This window comes from Crocodylus siamensis, chromosome 4 (assembly GCF_052110815.1).
Source record: "Crocodylus siamensis isolate JL-2025a chromosome 4, ASM5211081v1, whole genome shotgun sequence".
NCBI classification, from domain to species: Eukaryota; Metazoa; Chordata; order Crocodylia; family Crocodylidae; genus Crocodylus; species Crocodylus siamensis.
This window is the reverse complement of record NC_143398.1, coordinates 22,376,532-22,397,007: the sequence shown is the minus strand read 5'-3', so window position 1 is coordinate 22,397,007 and position 20,476 is coordinate 22,376,532. Positions and strand designations below refer to the sequence as shown.

At 40.1% G+C, this 20,476-nt stretch overlaps 1 protein-coding gene across 2 annotated transcripts in view; it reads left to right on the top strand.

Moving 5' to 3' along the window:
- Positions 1–20,476, top strand: part of PTPN12 (protein tyrosine phosphatase non-receptor type 12) — a 126,173-nt gene that overhangs the window by 40,552 nt on the left and 65,145 nt on the right. Inside the window, exons 1-3 of one of the 2 annotated variants that reach the window (XM_090041937.1) lie at positions 15,543–15,775; positions 16,803–16,911; positions 19,927–20,003. In XM_090041937.1, coding sequence (XP_089898063.1) covers positions 15,680–15,775; positions 16,803–16,911; positions 19,927–20,003 — 282 coding nt within the window. In that variant the 5' untranslated portion in view covers positions 15,543–15,679. Of the gene's footprint in view, positions 1–15,542; positions 15,776–16,802; positions 16,912–19,926; positions 20,004–20,476 lie in introns of those variants that run through there. The other variant, XM_090041936.1, reaches the window with a different exon arrangement.

Genomic DNA, 20,476 nt, shown 5'->3' with positions numbered 1-20,476 from the left:
ATAAATGGCCCTTTTATAACTAGTACATTCCTTGGCTTCCAAGCACAGCCTCAAAGAAGGGTTGAAAATAATATTAAAGATGTTTTGTCCAGTTAAGAGCAAGCTGAATTTTCTAGTTGAGATCTTCTCTTCCCTTTCATTGCTCCTTGGACTATATTTCCTACTATTTCATGGTTAGGTTTGATGTCTGTACAACCCTTGGGTGTGGTTGCTCAAAAGTACTTGTGCTGATTCAACTGACAAGGACAGCCCAGCCTGAAGAAAGAGAGCTTTGGGAACGTGAAAGACAGGGGGTGGACAGCAATACGGCACAGGTAAGGAATGGGAAGGTTAGAGACAAAAAGCCCTTTAGGACTTGGAGCGAGGGGGTAGCAAAAGCACCAGTCACAGGGCTCAAGTGCCTATATACTAATGCTAGGAGCATGGGGAACAAGCAGGATGAACTAGTGCTCCTGGTTGCACTAAATGACTACGACTTAGTGGGACTGACGGAAACCTGGTGGGATCCATCCCACGACTGGGCGGTACATATTGAGGGCTATAGATTGTACAGAAAGGACAGAGTGGGGAAAAGGGGGGGAGGGGTTGCGCTCTATGTTAAGGAGCAATATACATCAACCCTCATCAAGACAGAATCAAAGGATGAGGAAGTAGAAGGACTGTGGGTTAGGCTACATGGGGGGCAAGGAGAAAAGGATTTGGTGGTAGGGGTCTGCTACAGACCCCCACATCAAGGGGAAGAAATAGATTTGGGGCTCCTGAGGCAACTCTCAGAGACCATAAAAGCTAAAGAGGCGGTGGTCATGGGGGACCTAAACTACCCGGACATCTGCACCCAGAGGGTTGTGGTGGATGGGTCGGTTTCGACCTGGAAGAGTGTGGGCAGTGGGGTCCCGCAGGGCTCGGTGCTTGGACCGATACTCTTTAATGTCTTCATCAGCGACTTGGACAAGGGGGTGAAATGTACTCTGTCCAAGTTTGCAGATGACACTGAGCTATGGGGCGAAGTGGACACGCCGGAGGGCAGGGAACAGCTGCAAGCAGACCTGGACAGGTTAGACAAGTGGGCAGAAAACAACAGAATGCAGTTCAACAAGGAGAAATGCAAAGTGCTGCATCTAGGGAGGAAAAATGTCCAGCACACCTACAGCCTAGGAAATGACCTGCTGGGTGGCACGGAAGTGGAAAGGGATCTTGGAGTCCTAGTGGACTCCAAGATGAACATGAGTCGGCAGTGTGATGAAACCATCAGAAAAGCCAATGGCACTTGTCATGCATCTGCTGATGCACGATAAAATAGGTCCAAGGAGGTGATACTTCCCCTCTATCGGGCGCTGGTCAGACCGCAGCTGGAGTACTGCGTGCAATTCTGGGCGCCGCACTTCAAGAAGGATGCGGATAACCTGGAGAGGGTCCAGAGAAGGGCCACTCGTATGGTTAAGGGCCTGCAGGCCAAGCCCTACGAGGAGAGATTAGAGAAACTGGACCTTTTCAGCCTCCGCAAGAGAAGGTTGAGAGGCGACCTGGTGGCTGCCTATAAGTTCATCGGGGGGCACAGAAGGGAATTGGTGAGTATTTATTCACCAAGGCGCCCCCGGGGGTTACAAGAAATAATGGCCACAAGCTAGAGGAGAGCAGATTTAGATTGGATATTAGGAGGAACTTCTTCACAGTTCGAGTGGCCAAGGTCCCCCTTGGGGGAGGTGGGGTGCAAATCCTAGACCAGGTTCCACCATTTTTATACAAGTCCATGTGCCCAACTTCTGTTATTGGTATAGACTGGCGCTGAACTTTTGTTCTATTATGGGTATAGGCTGGTTTCTGATGACTTAAAAGTGTAATGCCTGTACCTGGCCCAGGTGTTTGTCGCAGTCTTTGTTACGTAGCATCCCCTCCAAGAGTCTTTGTTCCTCCACCCCTGCCCGTGGACTCAGGGTAGAAGCTGTTATGTCCTTTTTCTTTTTTTTCCCCCTTTATATATATATATTGTACTCCCATAAACACACACACACACACACACACACACACACACACACACAAAATAAAATCACCATAGGACTTCAGTCTGCTGGCTGATGTCAGGGATGAGTCCCAACTGGAGGTCTACACGCACGCATCCTCGCCTGCCACGACTCGATGTTTTATGGGAGTACAATTCTGTACCTGTGCATGTAGTTCCAGTCAGTCGTCATCCACCATCCTATGTTTGTGAGGGCTCCACTATCCACCTTACACCCTCACCCGTTCCACCAGGTATTGAATCATCTTCTCGTCACTGTTCCGGCCGGCGGGTCCCCCCCCCCCCCGACCTCTGTCTTTACGTAAAGAAAAACAAGTGCTCCTGGCCTGCGTTAGTGTTCCCCTGGCTTTTTAACAAATGAGAACAAAAATACTCTGTGAGGTCACTTCCTCCTTCATCTTGTTCCAGTCTTTACGGTACCTCTTCATGAGCCTCCTATTGGGGACATTATGGTACCCTCACCCCACTGGGTTTATCCTTGATAATTTGTCCTTCCCTCCTTATAGGGTCTTTACGCTACCTTGTCTCTGATGTGCCCTTCTTTTAGGGTTTTTATGGTATTTTCTCCAGCTGTGCTCTTTCGGCTGCCTGCAAGATCACAGTAAGTTTCTGGTGCTGCTACTTCACTAATCCTTGGTCCAGTTCCTCTGGGGGGCTCCCTCTCTGCAGGAGCCTCCTGCCAGTCTTCCAAGCTGCTCTCAGGCTTTCCTGCAGCTTTGCTCGGCCCAACTCAGCTCCTTCCGGTTCTGATATAATTTATATCACCATAGGACTCCTCTTCATACTGGGGTTTGAATTCCTGGCCCCTCCCTTCCAGAAACATCTGGGTAAGGAGGATTTCTGCTGGGTTCTTTGGGGCTTTGGTGGTGGTGATAGAATCTGCTGGGGCCGCTGATTCTATCTTTGGCCGGTGCTCCTTTGCCCCCTGTGGCTCTTTCTCTTCCTCACGGTGTTCTGCAAAGAATTTAAAGTTAATGGATGAGCAGGATGGGCTGGGTTTCCTGGCTTCACATCTGCTCCCATGTAAGGGTGGTGGTTCTATGGCAGAAATGATATAAAAGGGTTGTATGACTTTAGGAAGTTTGAAAACCACTGCTCTATTGTATGTTTGTGGTAGATACAGCTGCTAGTACCCTGGTACTTAGTATTCTGCCCTTTTAGAACCTGTGGAGCTGGGCCAGTAAGGGCCTTTTTTTAAAACTCTGAAATTTGAGTGTAAAATGGTCCTAGAAGGGGTTAAAGTAGCATCTTTTAACAGGGCCAAGAAGGACGATTGAGTGTCCAGGCATCTTGTCCAGAATGAAATTAACAGAACCATTAGAGCTGGAAGGAAAGAGAAAGTAAAATGGGCAGTATGATTAACTTTTTTTTTTTTTAGTAAGATCAATATTTGTCACTAAAAATACTTGAAAGCCAGTAAACTAGCACTGTATATATGTAACCGCCTCAATGTTACATGGCTTTTGACTGAAGTTTCTCTTGAATTCAGTTCCTCTTAAAACTAATACACAGATGCTGTCCTGCATGTTGCACCCAGGGCGAAAAGAATATTTTAAATAAAATGCTGTCATTCACACTGTAGCAGTGCTATATTTTACTCATCTCTAATCATCTGGTGTAATGCCATGTATTTGCACACTTTTGGCTTGGAGAAGGTGTTCAAGGTTGGAAGCCACCAGGTAACAAGTTCTAATATTCTACTTTTCTACTGAGTACTGTCATAATTTAGGCACTCTAAAATTCTAATTTAGGCACTCTAAAATTCTTATTAAATGATCACTTATCAAATGGTGAGTACCACTGAAGAACCTGAATAGAATACAGTCCATTTGGAAAAGGAACTGCATATATCCTCTGAAAATATTTGAGATGGCAAGTTGCTTATCTAGTCAGCAGTTGAGTGAATTACTACTTGTGCTTGTTCTTTGGACAAGCTAGAGACAGAATGCTTTTTAAACTGCTAAGTACTGAATGTGCAGAGTGGTAAATACTAGCTAACTTAAATAAGCATTCTGTTCTTAATTTAAAAGAAAGTGAATTCTTAATACGTTGCTGACCAATTTAACAGGATTGCAAAACAATTTCCGAGCAAATGTTAGCAGGGTCAAATACATAAATTTAGCAGAAGTGCCCAGCATCCCGTTACACTCAGCTTCTCTAGACTAGACAAAGAGGTCAAATTTAGCTGGCAGTTTTTCTCTAACCCTAAGTTAAACTTGATCTTTGCCTTTAGATACATGAAAGCTTTTTACTTGCTTAATGCGTGTCCTCTTCCAGACCTGGACCTATTAAAAAAACACTAACCCATATCTTACCCAGAAGAAAATGTGGTTTGCTAAAACCTTGGCTGCTTTTGTCTTGTCTAACCAAACCTTCACAGGTATCAGTGCTGAAATCTAATTGGTTCTGTTAAAATATATGAGGTGCAGATATTCTGTTGTCTTTCACCAAACAAGAAATAGTCACAGGAACACAGATTACGTTCTCACACAACAGCATGGCTTGACACATGTCTGTAAACAGCACACTGCTGCAGTCTTATACTGTCTGGTTTTGCTGCTGGACCTGAGGCTTTTCTGGCACTTTTCAAATGTTTTGGGGTGTATATTAATGTAATTATGGTGTAGGCACTTGCATCTTCCTGTCAGCATTTGGGAGAAACTGCCTTGTTTGTTGTGAACCAAGAAGTAGGTCCTAGGTGCAGCTGTAAAACTGGAAGCTGCTTGGAGACGTACTTGACAGCACTTCCAAGCTTGCTGCACTCTTAAGTATTTGTCAGAATGCCTTTTCATCTCATCTGAATAGGGCTAAAAGCAAATACTTATGTGGAACACAGAAACTCTGGAGACAGTTTTTTCAAGGCAAAGGAAACAGGAAGTGCATGAGATTCTGTTGGGAGGGAGAGGCATTTCAAATGAGATTTTTTTTTCAGCTCCTCACATAGTATAGGTACCCAAGCAGATACTAATTACACAGGATAGATAAAAATCAAAATTTTTATTTAAATTTTTTAAAAATTTAAATCAGATTTTTAAATGTAATCATATTTTTAAATTTTCTTAATATGCTTTTTAAAATAAACTTATATAAAGATGATTTTAATTTAAAATATGTTAAAGCTCAAAGATATAATCTAATAGGGACTATATACTATTTGAGATGATATATTCACGTATTGTTTTTTAGAAAAAAATTTATAAGTCCCAACAGGCCATGGACTATATTAGAGGCCCAATCTTATGGGGTTCCCGCAGGATCCTCTATAGATTTAAAAGATTTAAAGAAAACCACTCACCCAGTGGGACTCAGTGCTCAGTCTAGAATAGGGGTGTCCAACCTTTTTGAATGTGGGGCCGGATCACGAACTTTTTATCACCCAGTGGGCTGGCAAGGCATATTCAAAGACATCACAGGAAGCGGTATCACATCACCCCCCTGAAATGAAAGTACAGTGTTTACTTTCATTTCCGGTCACAGCACCATGGGCCGCATGTTGGACAAGCCTGGTCTAGAAGATCCTATGAAGCATCTTTGTGATGCTGTTTTAGTTTTCAAACTGGATTTGTGTCTCCAGAGGTAACATCCTTGTTAACAGCAGTATATGGAGATGAGGGATAACAGACTTGATTACCCACCTATCAGCCCTGTTGTCTCCGCAAGTTTTTGTGTACACAGAGTCAAGCCCTTACTACCTCTGCCTAAAAGTGCAGTTTCAAGAAGTTAAATGATTAGAGGGTTGTTGGCGGTGGAATAGATGTGGGCAAGGAGGAGTTGTCTAGAGAAAAATGCAAGGAGGGAGGGGCAATAGAAACAAGAGAGAAACATTTTGAGCTGACTATTCCAGAAGTCTTGAGAGAGAAGTTTCTGAGTCTAGCCTCTCCACTGATTTGAGATCTAGTGAGGGAATGATATGGTAGAAGGGAAAACCTCTAGACAAAAATGTACTTTTTGTAGAAAACAGTGATTAAATTGAGGCTTCCTGGACCAGTGACTTTAAATCAAATCTGCTTTGGTATCTACTCCATTTAAGAACTTTCCATCTAATTCCATGTATGATGAAATGAAGGCAAAAGAACGCTGCAGATTGGAAAGAGGAATGGCTGTTGTCACAATAATAAAGCACGCAATTAATCGCTAAAGATCAATTAATCAAGTGAACCTAATATTTAGGGAGGGATGCTGATGTGAAATCCTTGGAGCATGAAGGCATCTTTGTTTGAACTGTAACCTGTGTCCCAATGCTGTGTTGCCAGTGTGCACCAGCCATTTTCTATGGGAATTTTTATGGGTTATTCAGTTTTCAAGGCTGTTTCTGTGAGGAGACTGCCGACAAGGGGTAGCTAGGTACGTACTCTTGATACCGAATCTTCTAGTCAAAACTGCATTTAGTCCACCAGCTCCTTTTGTAGGCTGTTCACGGCTATCATGTGATTAAAATCTTAACTGAACTTAAATCATGAGTATTGCTGTGATTTTTAAGGCAGTTAGAAGTAAGACTCCAGACAGGTCTGTCAACCCCATATTTAACTCCCAGATTCTTAAATGCTTACACAAATATATGCTTAGGTGGGGAAAATGTCTTACATTTTTCTAAAGTATCTGGTTGCTTGTATTATGTGACAAAATGGGCATAGAAGTTGTATGTAAAGAGAATGGAATAAATTACCAATAGCTGACAAAAATATAAAAACTGACCTTCCATCCTTTTCCCTATGCAATCTCACTTGTTACTGGAATGGATGTGCAGAAAAAAAAATCTAGATTGTTTAAGCAGATGTTTTAATACGTTTTTGTGTAACATCTGAGACCCAGCATTTATTTGCCTGAAATGTGTTTTGTGCTTAGTGCTTTATAGTTACTGGTGGTTCAAGCTGAGTGTAGAAGATGAGATTAAATATTTCCTTAAAATGGTGCGCAGAATTTGTAATAAGTTTTGTGGGGAAGGTCAGGAAAAGACACCTCAGGGAGGCCTTTGGTATAATTACGTCAGAAAAGTATATGAATTCATAGTTGGTTCAGTTAGCTGGTTTTTGTTCTTTAAAAAGCTGGGGGTTTTTTGGTTTGCTTTTTTTTGGCTTGGTTTTTTTTTTGGTAAAGTATTATGTGAGTAAAAAATTGAGGCCATTAATAGGTTTGGGTGACAGCTGCTCACTAGATTTTAGGTATTGTCCAATTTTTGGTTACTTCACCGTTGAAGTGAAGCTGTGGATAATGCAGGCTATTCCTTCACAACACAAGTTGCAGAAGAAAGTAAATTTAAAATGGCTAAACATTTAGTATTTTAAAATATTAAACGAGTCTCTAAAATTAACTCTTTTTTTGCTGATCTAGTTCATGGTAGGAGAGAGAGAGAACAAATTAAATAAATAGAATTAAATGAACTAAATGATTGCAAGCTAGCAACCTCCAAGTTAAAGCTTGCCTTATTCTTGTGCTTTGTTATGCTGATGTATTGTAATGATCTGCAGCAGTCCATATAAGATCACATTTGGAGAACAAATGTTCTGAGGTTTATTCCTGTATTTGAATATTAAAGAATTGTTCACCAATTACCAAAGCAGTTTTTTTTTTTCAGGAGCCTGTAATTTTGTGATATTTGGGAATTTTAAAACAAATTCTGCTGTTGCTTGGAGACATACTTTGCCAGTCTTCATCATGAAGCAAGTCTACTGAAGCCATTTGAGAATAGTTATATAAATGCTGTAGCTTGTAATGCTGCCACTACTTTCCTTGCACAAATTCAGTTGATTTAATATAGTGAAGTATGGCATAATGTGTAATAAACTGCTATTGCTCAGATGATCATGTGGTCTGTGGGCAGGTAGCTGAAACCATATTGTTTTAGCATGACTTTTTTCTATTACTTTATATAATAGTTTTATTATAATGAAGTCTCGTTTACTGAGATTTTTATGAATTACTAGTTCATTATAAGATATCAGAATGAGAACTAAACTAAATTTGATTAATTGCATAGTTCATTACCTTACTTATAGAACCTACGTGCTTGCCAGTTCACAGAAGTGATCTTTTCTGTACGAGTAAAATTACTATTACTGTCAATATCTGAGTGGATTTGAGTTAGTACTTGAACATATGTTAACTGGAGTTGTAGCAAGGTCATTCAGCAGTGCTTCAGAAATTTATGATAATATTGCTAGTTGTGAATGTGAATACATCATATTGTCACAAATACAAGCTAGTTAGGCTCAGTATTAGAGTAGAATTTAATTGGTTGACCATATTGAGTTTTTTAACAGTTTTTGCTTGCAAGGTTTTGTCAGTTACACGATGCTACTGTTATCCCAGTAGTAGAAAGAAATAGTGGTAGGAAAGGAGACAGAACCACATAATGAAGGGGATTCTTAAAATATTTGCTAGGACTTCCTTATTTAAAACCATCGCTGGGTATGACAGAAACCTATTAGAGATGCAGAACCTCTAAGCTCTAGTTGGCTAGTGCAGTCCAGTCTTTTGAAAAGAACTGTCATGTTATGAATAATGGGAAACAGTTGCTCTTCAGTGTGTGCATGTCTGTTTTTTAATTTAATGCTTCATCTTTTGTGTTGGCAAAGATTTGCCTTGCTTTGTTTCTAGAAGAATGAACTTGGTGCTCAAGAAGAGAAGGACTTGCTCTTAACTGCCTCTCTTCAGTGCCACCTATTGCAGCACCAGAAAGAAAAGTGCTAACTTGGTTAAAAGATGCAAACAAAACACACGTACCTGTACTTTAGTTGCCAATACATTTTAAAAGATAAAATACCATGTTTTCACAAAGTAGTAGTGCTGGGCAACAGCAGTTTCCAAACCCGTAGAAGCACAAACAGTTATTTAGTTAGTCCAAAAACAGCCACACAATACTATCTGATATGCCCACTCAGTTTCATTCTGGGTCTTTTTACTTTCTGCATCATTTCACAAAGTTGCCCAAAGACTAAGCTGATGTGATGAGCCTAATTTAACTTCATGTGAATTTCTGTCTGCCTGCTCCCCCACCCCCCAGTCTGATTTGCGTGCTGGATTATTACTAAATTTTGGTCTAGTGCTGCTTGAGTTTGATGTTCTCCCCCCCCCCCCCAAAAAAAAAAAAAATTCCAAACCAACCCAAGTTAATGTCCGTAGTGCATTCAGAATTGACTGCTACTGACATCTCAGTGAAACAGTGTTGCTTCTAATCTATTGACAAGCCGTTTTCAAAAATCTCTTTATGCTCATCTGTAGTGTGATGCACTGGGAATAGTAGTGGGGACTACAATTTCATGTCTCTGGGATTGGATTCTAGCCTGCTCGCAAAGAACCTGAGAGCTAAGAAATGTGATGGCTGGGCCACATGAAGATCACTTCAGCAGAGGACTCTTGTATGTTGATAAAGTCCTCTTTCCAGCTGAATCCACAGCAGCTGCAGCCCCCATCCCTCCTGATACTTTTCTGGGTAGGACTTCAACATGTGTTAAGTCTTCAGGGTATGTGTGAATCCCTCAGCATGTTCTTTATTTTAGCACGGCAATGGTAGTTGACAATCCTGAACAACTTCCTCCTGATACCAAAACCATCCCTGACTGTCCAGACAGTACTTTATTGGTTATGCTTGTTTTGTTTTCAGGTGGCTTTTTCCTGTACCGGTGAGGGCAAGAAGCTGTTTTAAAGGAAAGCTTAGGTGGAAGTTCATGGTATTAGCTGTTTGCGCTAGGAAGGTGTGGACTATTAAGCACAGCTGAGGACTAGTGTTTATAGGGGCATTTCCCACTTAAAATTCGAGTTCTGTCCAAAAGCTCTTTACCTGTGTCTGAAGTACTACTGTGTGCATTAGAATTAAACTTGCATTTATTTAAGTTTTCTTTGGACAACTTTCTGAATGGGTGTTTTTATTCCTTCACCATGTGGATTTTATCTGTTGCAATAATTAAGTAGTTTCAGAAAAGGATTGTAATACCATAAAAATAGGAAGAAGATTCAGGTGCAAGCATGCTAATTTGAAACTACTCTGAATTTTGTTTTAATTAACAAAAATGTCCAGCAAAAAACTAGTTAAGTGTTTCCTCTTACTGCATAGAAGTAATAAGCATGTTGTATAAGGTTAGACTAAGACTTCGTTCCTAAACGCTGACAAGGGCTGTGACTAAATCTCTCTCTTGGCCTACTTGAAATACCGGCGTAGGGTGAAATTTGGCAGAAATTTGTCCGTAGGGAAAATTATGATGGGGGGGAGGGGACTGATTGTCCTAGTTTTTCAATGTGTGCACTCGTATTTTTGGATAACTTGTAAAGAAAGAATTGTCTTGGAAAAAGTAGGGCACTTAGCTTAGCATGGGATTCTTAGTGAACAACATTACAGGTAGAAGCAGTGTTTGATTACATAATTTTTGTTTCTTTGGAAAATATAGGGAGAATTATATTGGCATACAAAACTCTCCTCTGGCATCACAAACTTTAAAATCTTGTACTATCACAGTACAGCCAGAGTGGAGTGAGGTACTTCAGAATGGTGGAAGCCCCACTGTAGACTAGTGGATAATAATAATCGCCATGTCATCTCTTGTTATTCTAGGCCAGGGGTATCAGACTCACTTGGCCTTATGGGCTGGATCTCAACCATGGAGCTTTTCATGGGCTGGATGAACACTTCTGTGCTGGTTCTAGTAATGCAGCAGCTCTGGTAGCCATGGGGGTTACCAGTCCACTGCCGCAGAATTTCATCCCCAGTGGGGATCTCAACCCAGGTATTTGGCAACAGAGTAGGTGATAGTGGTGTTAACCCCTAATGACCCCGTGGCTGTGGTGTTTGGGCCAGAACCCAGGGGGGTCATAACACTACTGCCACTTGGCCTACTGTTGCAGAACTGCATTCTCAATATGGTTCCCAAGCCAGGATTTGTGTGGTAGGATGAGTAACAGCGTTGTTATCCCCTGAGTGCAGGCTGGATCTGAACATGGGTCGTCATGAACTGTAAGATGTCTCCATGGGCTATATGTTTGACACTCCTGCTCTAAGCAGAACAGCTTGAATCCAGTCTGCCTCTAGAAATGGTCGGTAAGCCATAGGGCAAAACTAATTGAGAAGTTAGGGTAGGCAGGCCCTAGTGGCATATTAGGTGTGTAAAGAAATGTTAAATATTTGTATAGCTGTGAGGATCAGGAAGGAGGCAAAATAGGGGGAAAAGACTCAAAGGATTTTTGTTTCAGACAAATGCTTTGTGCTTTTAAATATCTTTAAATTCGTGTGTAGTCTATGGAAAAAGTTGGATAGCTTCTAATATATGTAGACAATTTCTGATATACAGTAGTTGTGTGTGTGTTATTGAGCAGTGTGCCTCTACTACAGGTCTTGCCAAAGTATAAATTAATAACTAGCAAAATAGGCTGACTGCAGAAGGGTTACACAGTCTCTCAGACAGATTGTAATGAGCTGTTTTTATTCATTGCGAAATTCTGTGTAGTAGTGGTCTAAGACTAAAAAAAAATTAGGCTTTTTTGAAGCAACCTTGAAGGATGCCGTTGCAGAGAATTTTAAACAATTCACAATACTGTCTTTCAACAACTATGAAAGCCGGAAATGTGTTTCTGACACTCAAATTGTTCCAGTCAAAAGATCAACCCCCACTGCCATATGTGGTAAGGGTTTGTCACTATCCCACAAACCACTTCTGTAATACAGTGAATAAGCAGAATTAGACTGTGCAGTACTTCTAACTAGAATGGAACTTAGTTTTTTAGAAACTTCTGAATGGTTCAACATAATTTGAAGAGCTACATACAAACTTCCAATTGCTAGTTAAAAATGTGCATGTAAATGAAGGCTCTCTAAACACTAGAACAACTATTAGAGTGCATGTAAGTGCTGTGCAAGCTTCCATGCTATCTATGAAGGCACCAGGCTTTTGATCTTTAACATCCCTGCTGTTCATCTGAAATTCTTCTGGGAAGCAATTTGGCAGTCTTGCTGATTTGTTCCAAATGAGTGCTGCTTTGTGTTGTGGACAGTTGTTTATTATGGAGCAATATAAAGCCGGTCCCTCTGACAGCTCTTCCTGGATCTCTTTCCAGCTGCATAGTTGAAACTGAATTCTTTCTTCTTAAATCCTCTCACTACCCTCATTCTGTTACTGACTGTTCTCCCTGACCCTCTGGTCTGTACCTGGAAATCCTCCCAGGTCTGCATAATTATCTATGCCTTCAAGTTGCATCTAAATTTTGATGCAGCTTCCTCCGTAGCATTTCTAAGGTTGCATAGATCTTTGTCTTTTATTAAGTGTGCTGTAATTCCTTCTGGTCCAATGGAGTCATCCTCCCCTCTGTCCCATCTAAAACTAAGCTGTTATGACTGTCCCTTTTCCCTTGCTTTTTTGACTGTTCTATTTGTGGGCTTTTTTCTTTTTCTTTCCTTTTTTTAATCCTTTCACTAAGCATATAATGCAAGTTACTTCACCTTGCTCCTAAGGCCCTTCGGAAATCTGCCCCTTTTTATTTATCAGCTGTTGGCTCTTCTCTCAAATGGAGAATTATACAAGTCCACCTGGGATCTTTCCTTAGTTCATTTATTTCCTGTCCTTTGTCCTCTTTTGTGCTATTCTATACAATATCATCAAATATCTTCTCAGACCCCATTCTGCAATGATTAAGTTAGCTAATGATGGAGAGACTGAAACTAGGTGAGACTAGATAAAATATAACAAATAATCCTTGAACTTCCCCTACCCCTCATGTGTGAGATTGAGTTCTTCACATCAGGGACAGTTTTCAGACGTGTGGACAGTACTTCACATACTGTTGACATTAATAGGCAAACTAATTCCAGTTTGTGTCAGTTAAATCTTATCAGTGAATTCAAGCCCTTCTGAAGGGAATACACTTAACTACTGTGCAATCCTAAACCTTTAGGTTAATTACCCAAACATTTTCTGTATCTTGTATTTAAGGACAAATGTTCCAGCACATTTGAATTGTACCATCACCAAAAGATAGCAGCTGAAAAATTATTAAGGAATGTAGTTCAGGATAGAGCTATGATGTTGAAATTTCAGTGGTTCATTCATTTTCGTTTCTGCTTCTGGCTTTTCTTCTGATCCTAAGGAAACCTTATTCCTCCTAGTTCTCCCCCTGCCCTTCCAACTTTCCTGTTGATTGTGCAAAAATTATATTATGAGATTTTTTTTTTTTCCTAACATATCAGTTCCTAGATGATGCAACTAGATCATCCTGTCTGTGTCTTTTAACCAATTTTTGTTGTAAATGGAGAGAAATCTGGCTAATTGTAATAATAATTTGTCACAGTGGCCTTGTTACTTGTTTCCCTGCTGGTCCTACTGAATGTGTATACTTTGTGTACAAATTAGCATTTGTTGTCTGTTAAAATGTTGTTAGTCATTTGCAAATGTACCTGTACAGTGATAATGGGCCTGAAAGGTACTGATCAATGTCTTCTACAGCACCTGTCAAGCCAGATGAGGTTTGTAAAGCAGTGGATACTCTTCAGGTTTTTTGGCATAGGGGATTAACTGTAACATTTTACAAATTTTCCTCCTTTTGGGGCAATGAATGCATGTAAGAGTGCAGAGCAAGGAACTAATAGATTATTTTACTCCTTCACAATTGTGCAATTCTTACAGGGAGCTTCTGTATTTTTGTAGTAAGGAATTGTATATTAAGCACTTAACTGTATAGTCATATAGTTATAAGGAAGCAAAAAAAGGGCAGATTTTTTTGGTAAAAAAACAAGTTTTATCAACACACTTCCTACTTTTTGTATTTGTTTTAAGTAGCAGGAATGTCAAGTATGGTTTTTTTTCCCTGCCTGTTGCTAGCAGGCTTGGAGGTTTCAGATTATAAACCACATTTTTCTTACTTTTGAATGGGACAGACAACTAGAAGAGATTTCCTGGATTGCAGGCACCACTTCATGGAATCCCTTTCATAAATTAATTAAGTTCCATCTTAATAGCAACTAGACTTTTTTTTCTTTTTGCCCCCACTTATTCCATTGCAAGGCTGTTCCAGAATGTGATTGCTTACTTCAGGGGTGTCAAGGATGCACAGGTCAGATATGGACCCTAGACCTCCTGGAGGAGCTGGGGATTTGGTGTGGGGCGAGCAGGGGAGAGGCCTGTTCCCAAATTCCATTGGCAGCTGATAATCCCCTTGGCTAAGAAACCAGTAGAGCTTAAGTTTGCTGCCATTTGCCCTGGGGTTAGTCTGTGCCAAGCCCTGGAAGTTTGATGTCTCTGCTTTAATGGATAGGAACCTGTATAATTTCCAGGCCAAATTTCATTTGTGGTCAGTTTATACCCATTTATTCTTATATCAGCATTGCCTTTTTAGCTCATAGCTTTTCTTTCTTCCTTCTTTATTTTCCTGGTCTATTTATAGGCAGAAATCATATACCCTTGTTTTTACTAAGTTAAATGAGCCCAACTCTTTGCCTCCTCATAAAGTAGGCTATCCATTCCCTCAATTACCTTCAGTGGCTCGATGCACCTATTTTCTGGTGACCAAAACTATGTGCAGTGGGCAGATCTCTGTGCAAACTTATCATGCCAGATAGCAGTGTCCTCAGATATATTTTGTTCCACATGGCTTCCCTGTCAGAAAGTAGCATGCCTCTTTTTAGCTGCATGACACTGTAGGTCTAATTAACACTGACTCTTAGCAGTGCCAGTTAGCCTTCCTGCAGTCCTGTGAGAACATGGCTGCAATGCTGGTGGTTGACACACTAGGGCTCCTGACATGTTACATTTTAAAACATGATTAACATCTAAAATAGTAACCTGGCCATATGTTTAAGTAGATTTAAGGTGTGATAATACGGTGGATAATACTCTGTGGTTCATTTGTATAACGCCTTAAATTGCATGTGTGGCCAATTTGGGATCTGTCATTGGGCCAGCCCCAATGCTCAGCTGAGTGTCAGGATCTAGTGTGGGACAGCCCTAGGGCCTGGCATACAGCTGTCCCAGCAGCCTGATCCTGGGGTCTTCAAGCACTGGCAAGTTGCAAACTCGGCATGCTGCCCAGCTGAGTGGTACATGGGGTTTAACTCAGCCCCAGCTCATGGGGACCATGGGATTGGGCTGCCATAGCCCAATGCTGGGTTCTTGTGTGCTAGGTCCTTTAAAATCCTGTGTACCACCAGGCTGAGCAGCATATGGGGTTTAACTCAGTTCTGGCCTTGGGGACCCTGAGATTGGGCTGTTATAGCCTGATCTCAGATCTCTGTGCCCTGGGAACTTTAAAATCCCGTGTGGTGGTCAGCAGGGCAGTGTACCTGGTCTCTGTGCTCAGGGCAGAGTTGAAACCTCTGATGATTGTCAGCTGGGGTAGAGGACATGACTGGATTTCAGATCTCAGTTCGGTACCCTGCCGCAACTGACAGTTGTTGGCACCTGGGTTTAAATTTGCTGGTCCAGAGGGAACCCAGGGATCATGATCCTGGACTGTCCCTACACTGATAAATAAGGTATGAGGGGGATCTAATCTCTGATCTCAAAATCACACATCCTGCTATACACATGAGCTTAGACCCCATGGGACCTTAAACTGGATGTCTTTCAGAGGCCTAGTTTGCACAAGGCGGCATGGCATGTCTGAGTGCTGTGCTGGGTAGAATGGTAAATTTAGGATGTAGGTATGCCTGGTATTGTACTAATGCTTGTCTTTATTGGATAGATGCCTTTGGATGCATCTCAGCCTGTACACACTTTTTTCACGGTTTCATCACTGGTAGTGTTGATGCTCAGTGTTTCTCGGCAGCTGCTTTATCAGGTGTTCAAAATATTATTTTAAAATGTGAATTAAAAATTACTTCTTGTATGGGAAAATTCTATTTATGATGTTGTTATAGATGAAGCTAGTAGACAAAAATACTTGAATTAAAAAAACAAACCAAAAATACCTCCCCCTCCCTTCTCCCTGCCCAGTTTTCATTAGTTTATAACAGAACTCTTAACTAACTTGTTTGGCTTTACCATTTTTCACTCAAAATTTCATGGGGTTTCTTTTAACTTCAATCTCCCTCAGAGATGAGGTAGTACAGGTTTCACTCGCTTTATGCTGTACATGCGTTCCTGAAAAATGGCACATAACTCAGATTCACATAAGGGGAACCCACTTTACAATGTAACAAATAGGGATACTGTACTGTACTAACCTGTAGACCTATTTCTACCACTTTTACAAGACAGTTTTGGTACTCGCCAACAGCAGATGGTATGCACAAGCACAGGTTGGTGGTGAATTTTACCATAATGGGGATGGCAACTACAGAAATGTGTCTCAGACAACGAGTGAGGAGCACAGATCCACAGAAGAGATTATCTTTTGGTGTGTGTCACTCCCATAATGCACCGTACAAAGCAGCTGACTGTGGGCTTCTACCACACCACTCGCATAAGAGTGAATTTACCTCACTTATAATGAAGTTTTGGTATAAAAAGGGTCATCACACCTACAGAACCCACATAAAGCGAGGGAAACCTGTATGTCTCCTTTGTACTATACATTTAAGAGGAGTTGTATATTGCCTTTCCTTCCTAACTTCAGTTAGCTCAACCTAAAAGTTTGTCACCAAAGTCTTACTTTTGGAGTGATGCAAAAAAGCCATATAATTATTTCTTTAAGTGTAATTGTCACTTAATTATAGGAAATCGGGGGGGTGGGGGAAAGGGTGACTACTAAATAGTTCTGTCTTCACAGTTTAGCATGATGCTTGTACAATAGGGATGACCTTTATTTGCTTAATGTTTATGTTCAGACCTTAAAACATTGCTTAAATTTAACATCTTTATTTCAGAGGTTAAGAAGATTATCAACCAAATATAGAACAGAAAAGATCTATCCAACGGCCACTGGTGAAAAAGAAGAAAATGTTAAAAAGAACAGATATAAGGACATACTGCCATGTAAGTTTGACTTTTATTATACAGATCAAAGAAATGTTAATTATCCTTTCCAAATATACCTTGAGTCTTACTATTCACATCCTGTTGAACAGCTAAATTATATGGAAATTATCCTCTGCTGTAAGATTTACTGCAACATCTTAATTTTATCACCAAGTTGAGAGGTGCTGCCCAGGCTCTTCCTTCCCCCCCGCCCTTCCTAATCTTAGTTATTTTCATATATAAGGCTACTGGATTAAAAAGGAATATATGAATACCTGGACCTTTTGTTTCCAGATCTGGCAAGCTGGCACTTTCCATAAGCAGCAGATTAATTCAGAATTTAATTCTATGTCGTCACTGATTTTTATTTTATTTTCAGTAATCAGCTGTTCAGCAGAGCTGGGCAGCAGTAGCTTTGTAACAGTGAGCTGTCAGTCCTACCAGCACCCTGCTGCTCCACTACAGTGGGAATGCCGGCAAGACTGATGATACTGCTGTACTGTCATTGATGGTGGGAAGACCTGTCACTACCCAGGGTTGTGGGCTAGGGAGGAGAGGACTCTCAGGTAGGGCAGTAACAGTTCATTGGGTAGGCAGGACTGCTGGATCAGCTGTTGCCACCTTGGGCTACAGGTGGCAGCCCCAGCTAATTGAGCAAGGGATACTATCTAATTAGTTGTTGCCACTGCTGGTAGTTTTCAGATTGCCGTGATAGCAAGAACTAGTTGAGTGAGCCTTTGTATCAGCTTTGTAGCACCCCAGGCAGTGCATGCCTCCTCGTACTTTATTTATTTATTTATTTGTGCTAAAAATGAATGTACGTCCAAGGCTTAAGATGCCCAAGTCCACTTAGGTCTCTAATTGAGGGCCAGATTATGTTTCATCTAAGTTAAGATGCATCATGTCCACTGTGGAGGAGGCACAAAAAACATTTAAGGACCTCTGCCTTCTGTGGTCCCAGACACAAATTAATTTTTCCAGTTTGTCATTGGAAGGTAGAGTGCTCTCTGAGCTTTCTACCTTGATCTAATGTGCTCCAAATTTGGGGCCTTTCCAGACAGACTGCAAAAGATATGCCTGACATGGCTTTTGGAGAAGGATGAAGGCATGCTTCTTGAAATAATAAAAGGGCAAAAATGAAATTTTTGTAGGTATCTGGTTGACATGATTCATAAATCTGAAGTTGCTGAAATGCTGTTGTATTTTTAATAGTAAAATAAGCACTTGGTACCTTGGCAAAAACATTTTTTCTTAGGGTTTTTTGTCTCTTTTTCCTTTCAACATTGAAAAGCACAAAACTAGTTCAGGAGAAAAAATTGAATGTGGGGCAGTTGGGAGCTAAATCAACTGTTCGATAGTAATATGAAAAATGGGGTAAACATTGGCTGAATTCATTGTTATTCAGGTCAATTGGAAGTTCAGATGTATGATTTCCTTTGGGTAAGGCATGAATTTTCTCAGATATTCAAGAGATCTGGTATGGTAATTGTGATTTTTTTTTTTTGTAAGAAAAATCCAGAAAACTTTTCCAGGGAAAATACTTTCTTCTGACTATCTCATAACAAAGCAAATAGATTAAAAAATTATAAGTACATTTTCTTACAATTTAAAAATAAAAAATTTGAAAAACAAAGATAACCTAGAAATGCTTTTATATTTGGGAGAATTTCTTCTTTTTGCCAAAGAAAGATGTAGGGTTGGGGTGCCCATCATGAGTTCAGACAATCCTAGTTTTAGCCTGAATTGGCATGTTCTTAACCTGCACATGCTGTGTTTAATAAACTATCCTAAATGCTATTTTAGCTTAAAATATTGAGTATTCATTATTTAAACGGAACAATTTTAAACTCTAAGCTAAACAATAAAGGTGCATATATGTTCAATATCATAGAGTCCTTGGGATCTCAGGGTTTGCAATGTAATTCAGCTTTGCTGAGCGTTTTATAGTGCAGAATGAACTTTCATTTAAAAAATGTACAGCCCTTAAACCTGCAGAGATTTTTGAAAACAAACTAAATATAAACTGGAGTAGCTATATTAGTTGGAGTCTGCACCTAAATAATAGTTAAAAGAGGTGAACTGCCCTGATAGTTTCAGGTGAGTCTTAGTGACCTAACAGCTCTTCAGCCTGGTGCCATGATGTATCAGCATTTTCTATATGAAGAAGGGCTTGTCTGACATCTTTCAGCTGTATGCCTGGTCCCAAAAAAAAAAAAAACCCCACCAAAAAACTTTTGCTTTTCACTCATTTTCTGGACCATCACAACTGTATTGCAGCTCCTAACTCATCTGTGGCGTTGGTAATTTAAAGTGTTCTTAGTCTCCTGGAACTTTTCCCTTGAATGTTTGGTAGGCTGAAGGAAATGGAAAAATTGAGCCTTTATCCTAAAAATTACTTGGAAAAAAGTTTCTGCCTTTAGAATTTCTCTTGGGTAGAGGTGAAACTTTCTAAGAAACTGACTTAAGTAAATCCTGCTCAATCAACTACTTCCAGTTGCATATCTCCCAGGCCATATTTAGAACCTCTGTGCTATAGTTGACATGCTTAAGTTTACCTCCTCAGCCAACTGAATTCTTGTCAGCAAACTCTATTGGGAATTTTTCTGTCTCTTTTTTTCCTGTGATTACCTGTTCCTGTAAAGGAATTCAGCTTTTTGTTCCTTCCATTTCTAGACAAACCGTCACTGTGGCCATTAATATTGTGCAAATAAATTTTGCTTAACTTTAACTTGCGTTTGTTGTGCTGAACCTCACTTTTTTTTGGGGGAGTCCCAATAATTAGCCATCTGAGCTAGAGATCCTCTGAAAAGGACAAGGTGGTGGCTGTTACCCTGCCCTTCTACTTGCATTAGTTTGTTCAGAAATTGCTAATTTTATTGACTGGCTTGTCTCTGCTCCCAACTACTATTCCTCATGATGATGGGGAAACGTTCTGTTAATGTCTAATTTACCCCATCAAGCATTGTTTTATTTATGCATCAGGTATATCTTAACACTTGCTGTAATTCTTCACTAAAAACTATCTTCTTTTAGTTGATCACAGCCGGGTTAAACTGACTTTAAAAACTCCCCCGCAAGATTCAGACTACATCAATGCAAATTTTATTAAGGTATGTATTAATATCTAACTACATTAAAATACTTTCTGAGCTTTGGTTTTTATAATAGTGCCTTTTTAATCTCTTTAATATTCTATGTACTATATGAAATAAAATAATCTTTTAGATAAGGTTTTCAGTTGGCACAATTTTACTTCGTTTACAAGCATACTGCCCCAGATTTAAGTTTTAGGATTTAATATTATTTATACCACAAGGTACATACACTTTTTATTAAGACATATTCCAATTAAGCAAAAGAAGATGCAAGCTTATCTCATTAAAAGTTTGTATTTGTAATTATGTTGAAATGTGCTGTTCCAAATAACAGATTTAAAAGGCAATCCTAGGCTGTTTTTAGAGATGATTAATAAGGTGGGTATACACAATCTATGGATACATGTGCATTCATGTGCAGCTGAATACAAAATCACTTACTGCATTGAGGTATTACAGATGCAACATTTGTGTAGGATATCAAATTT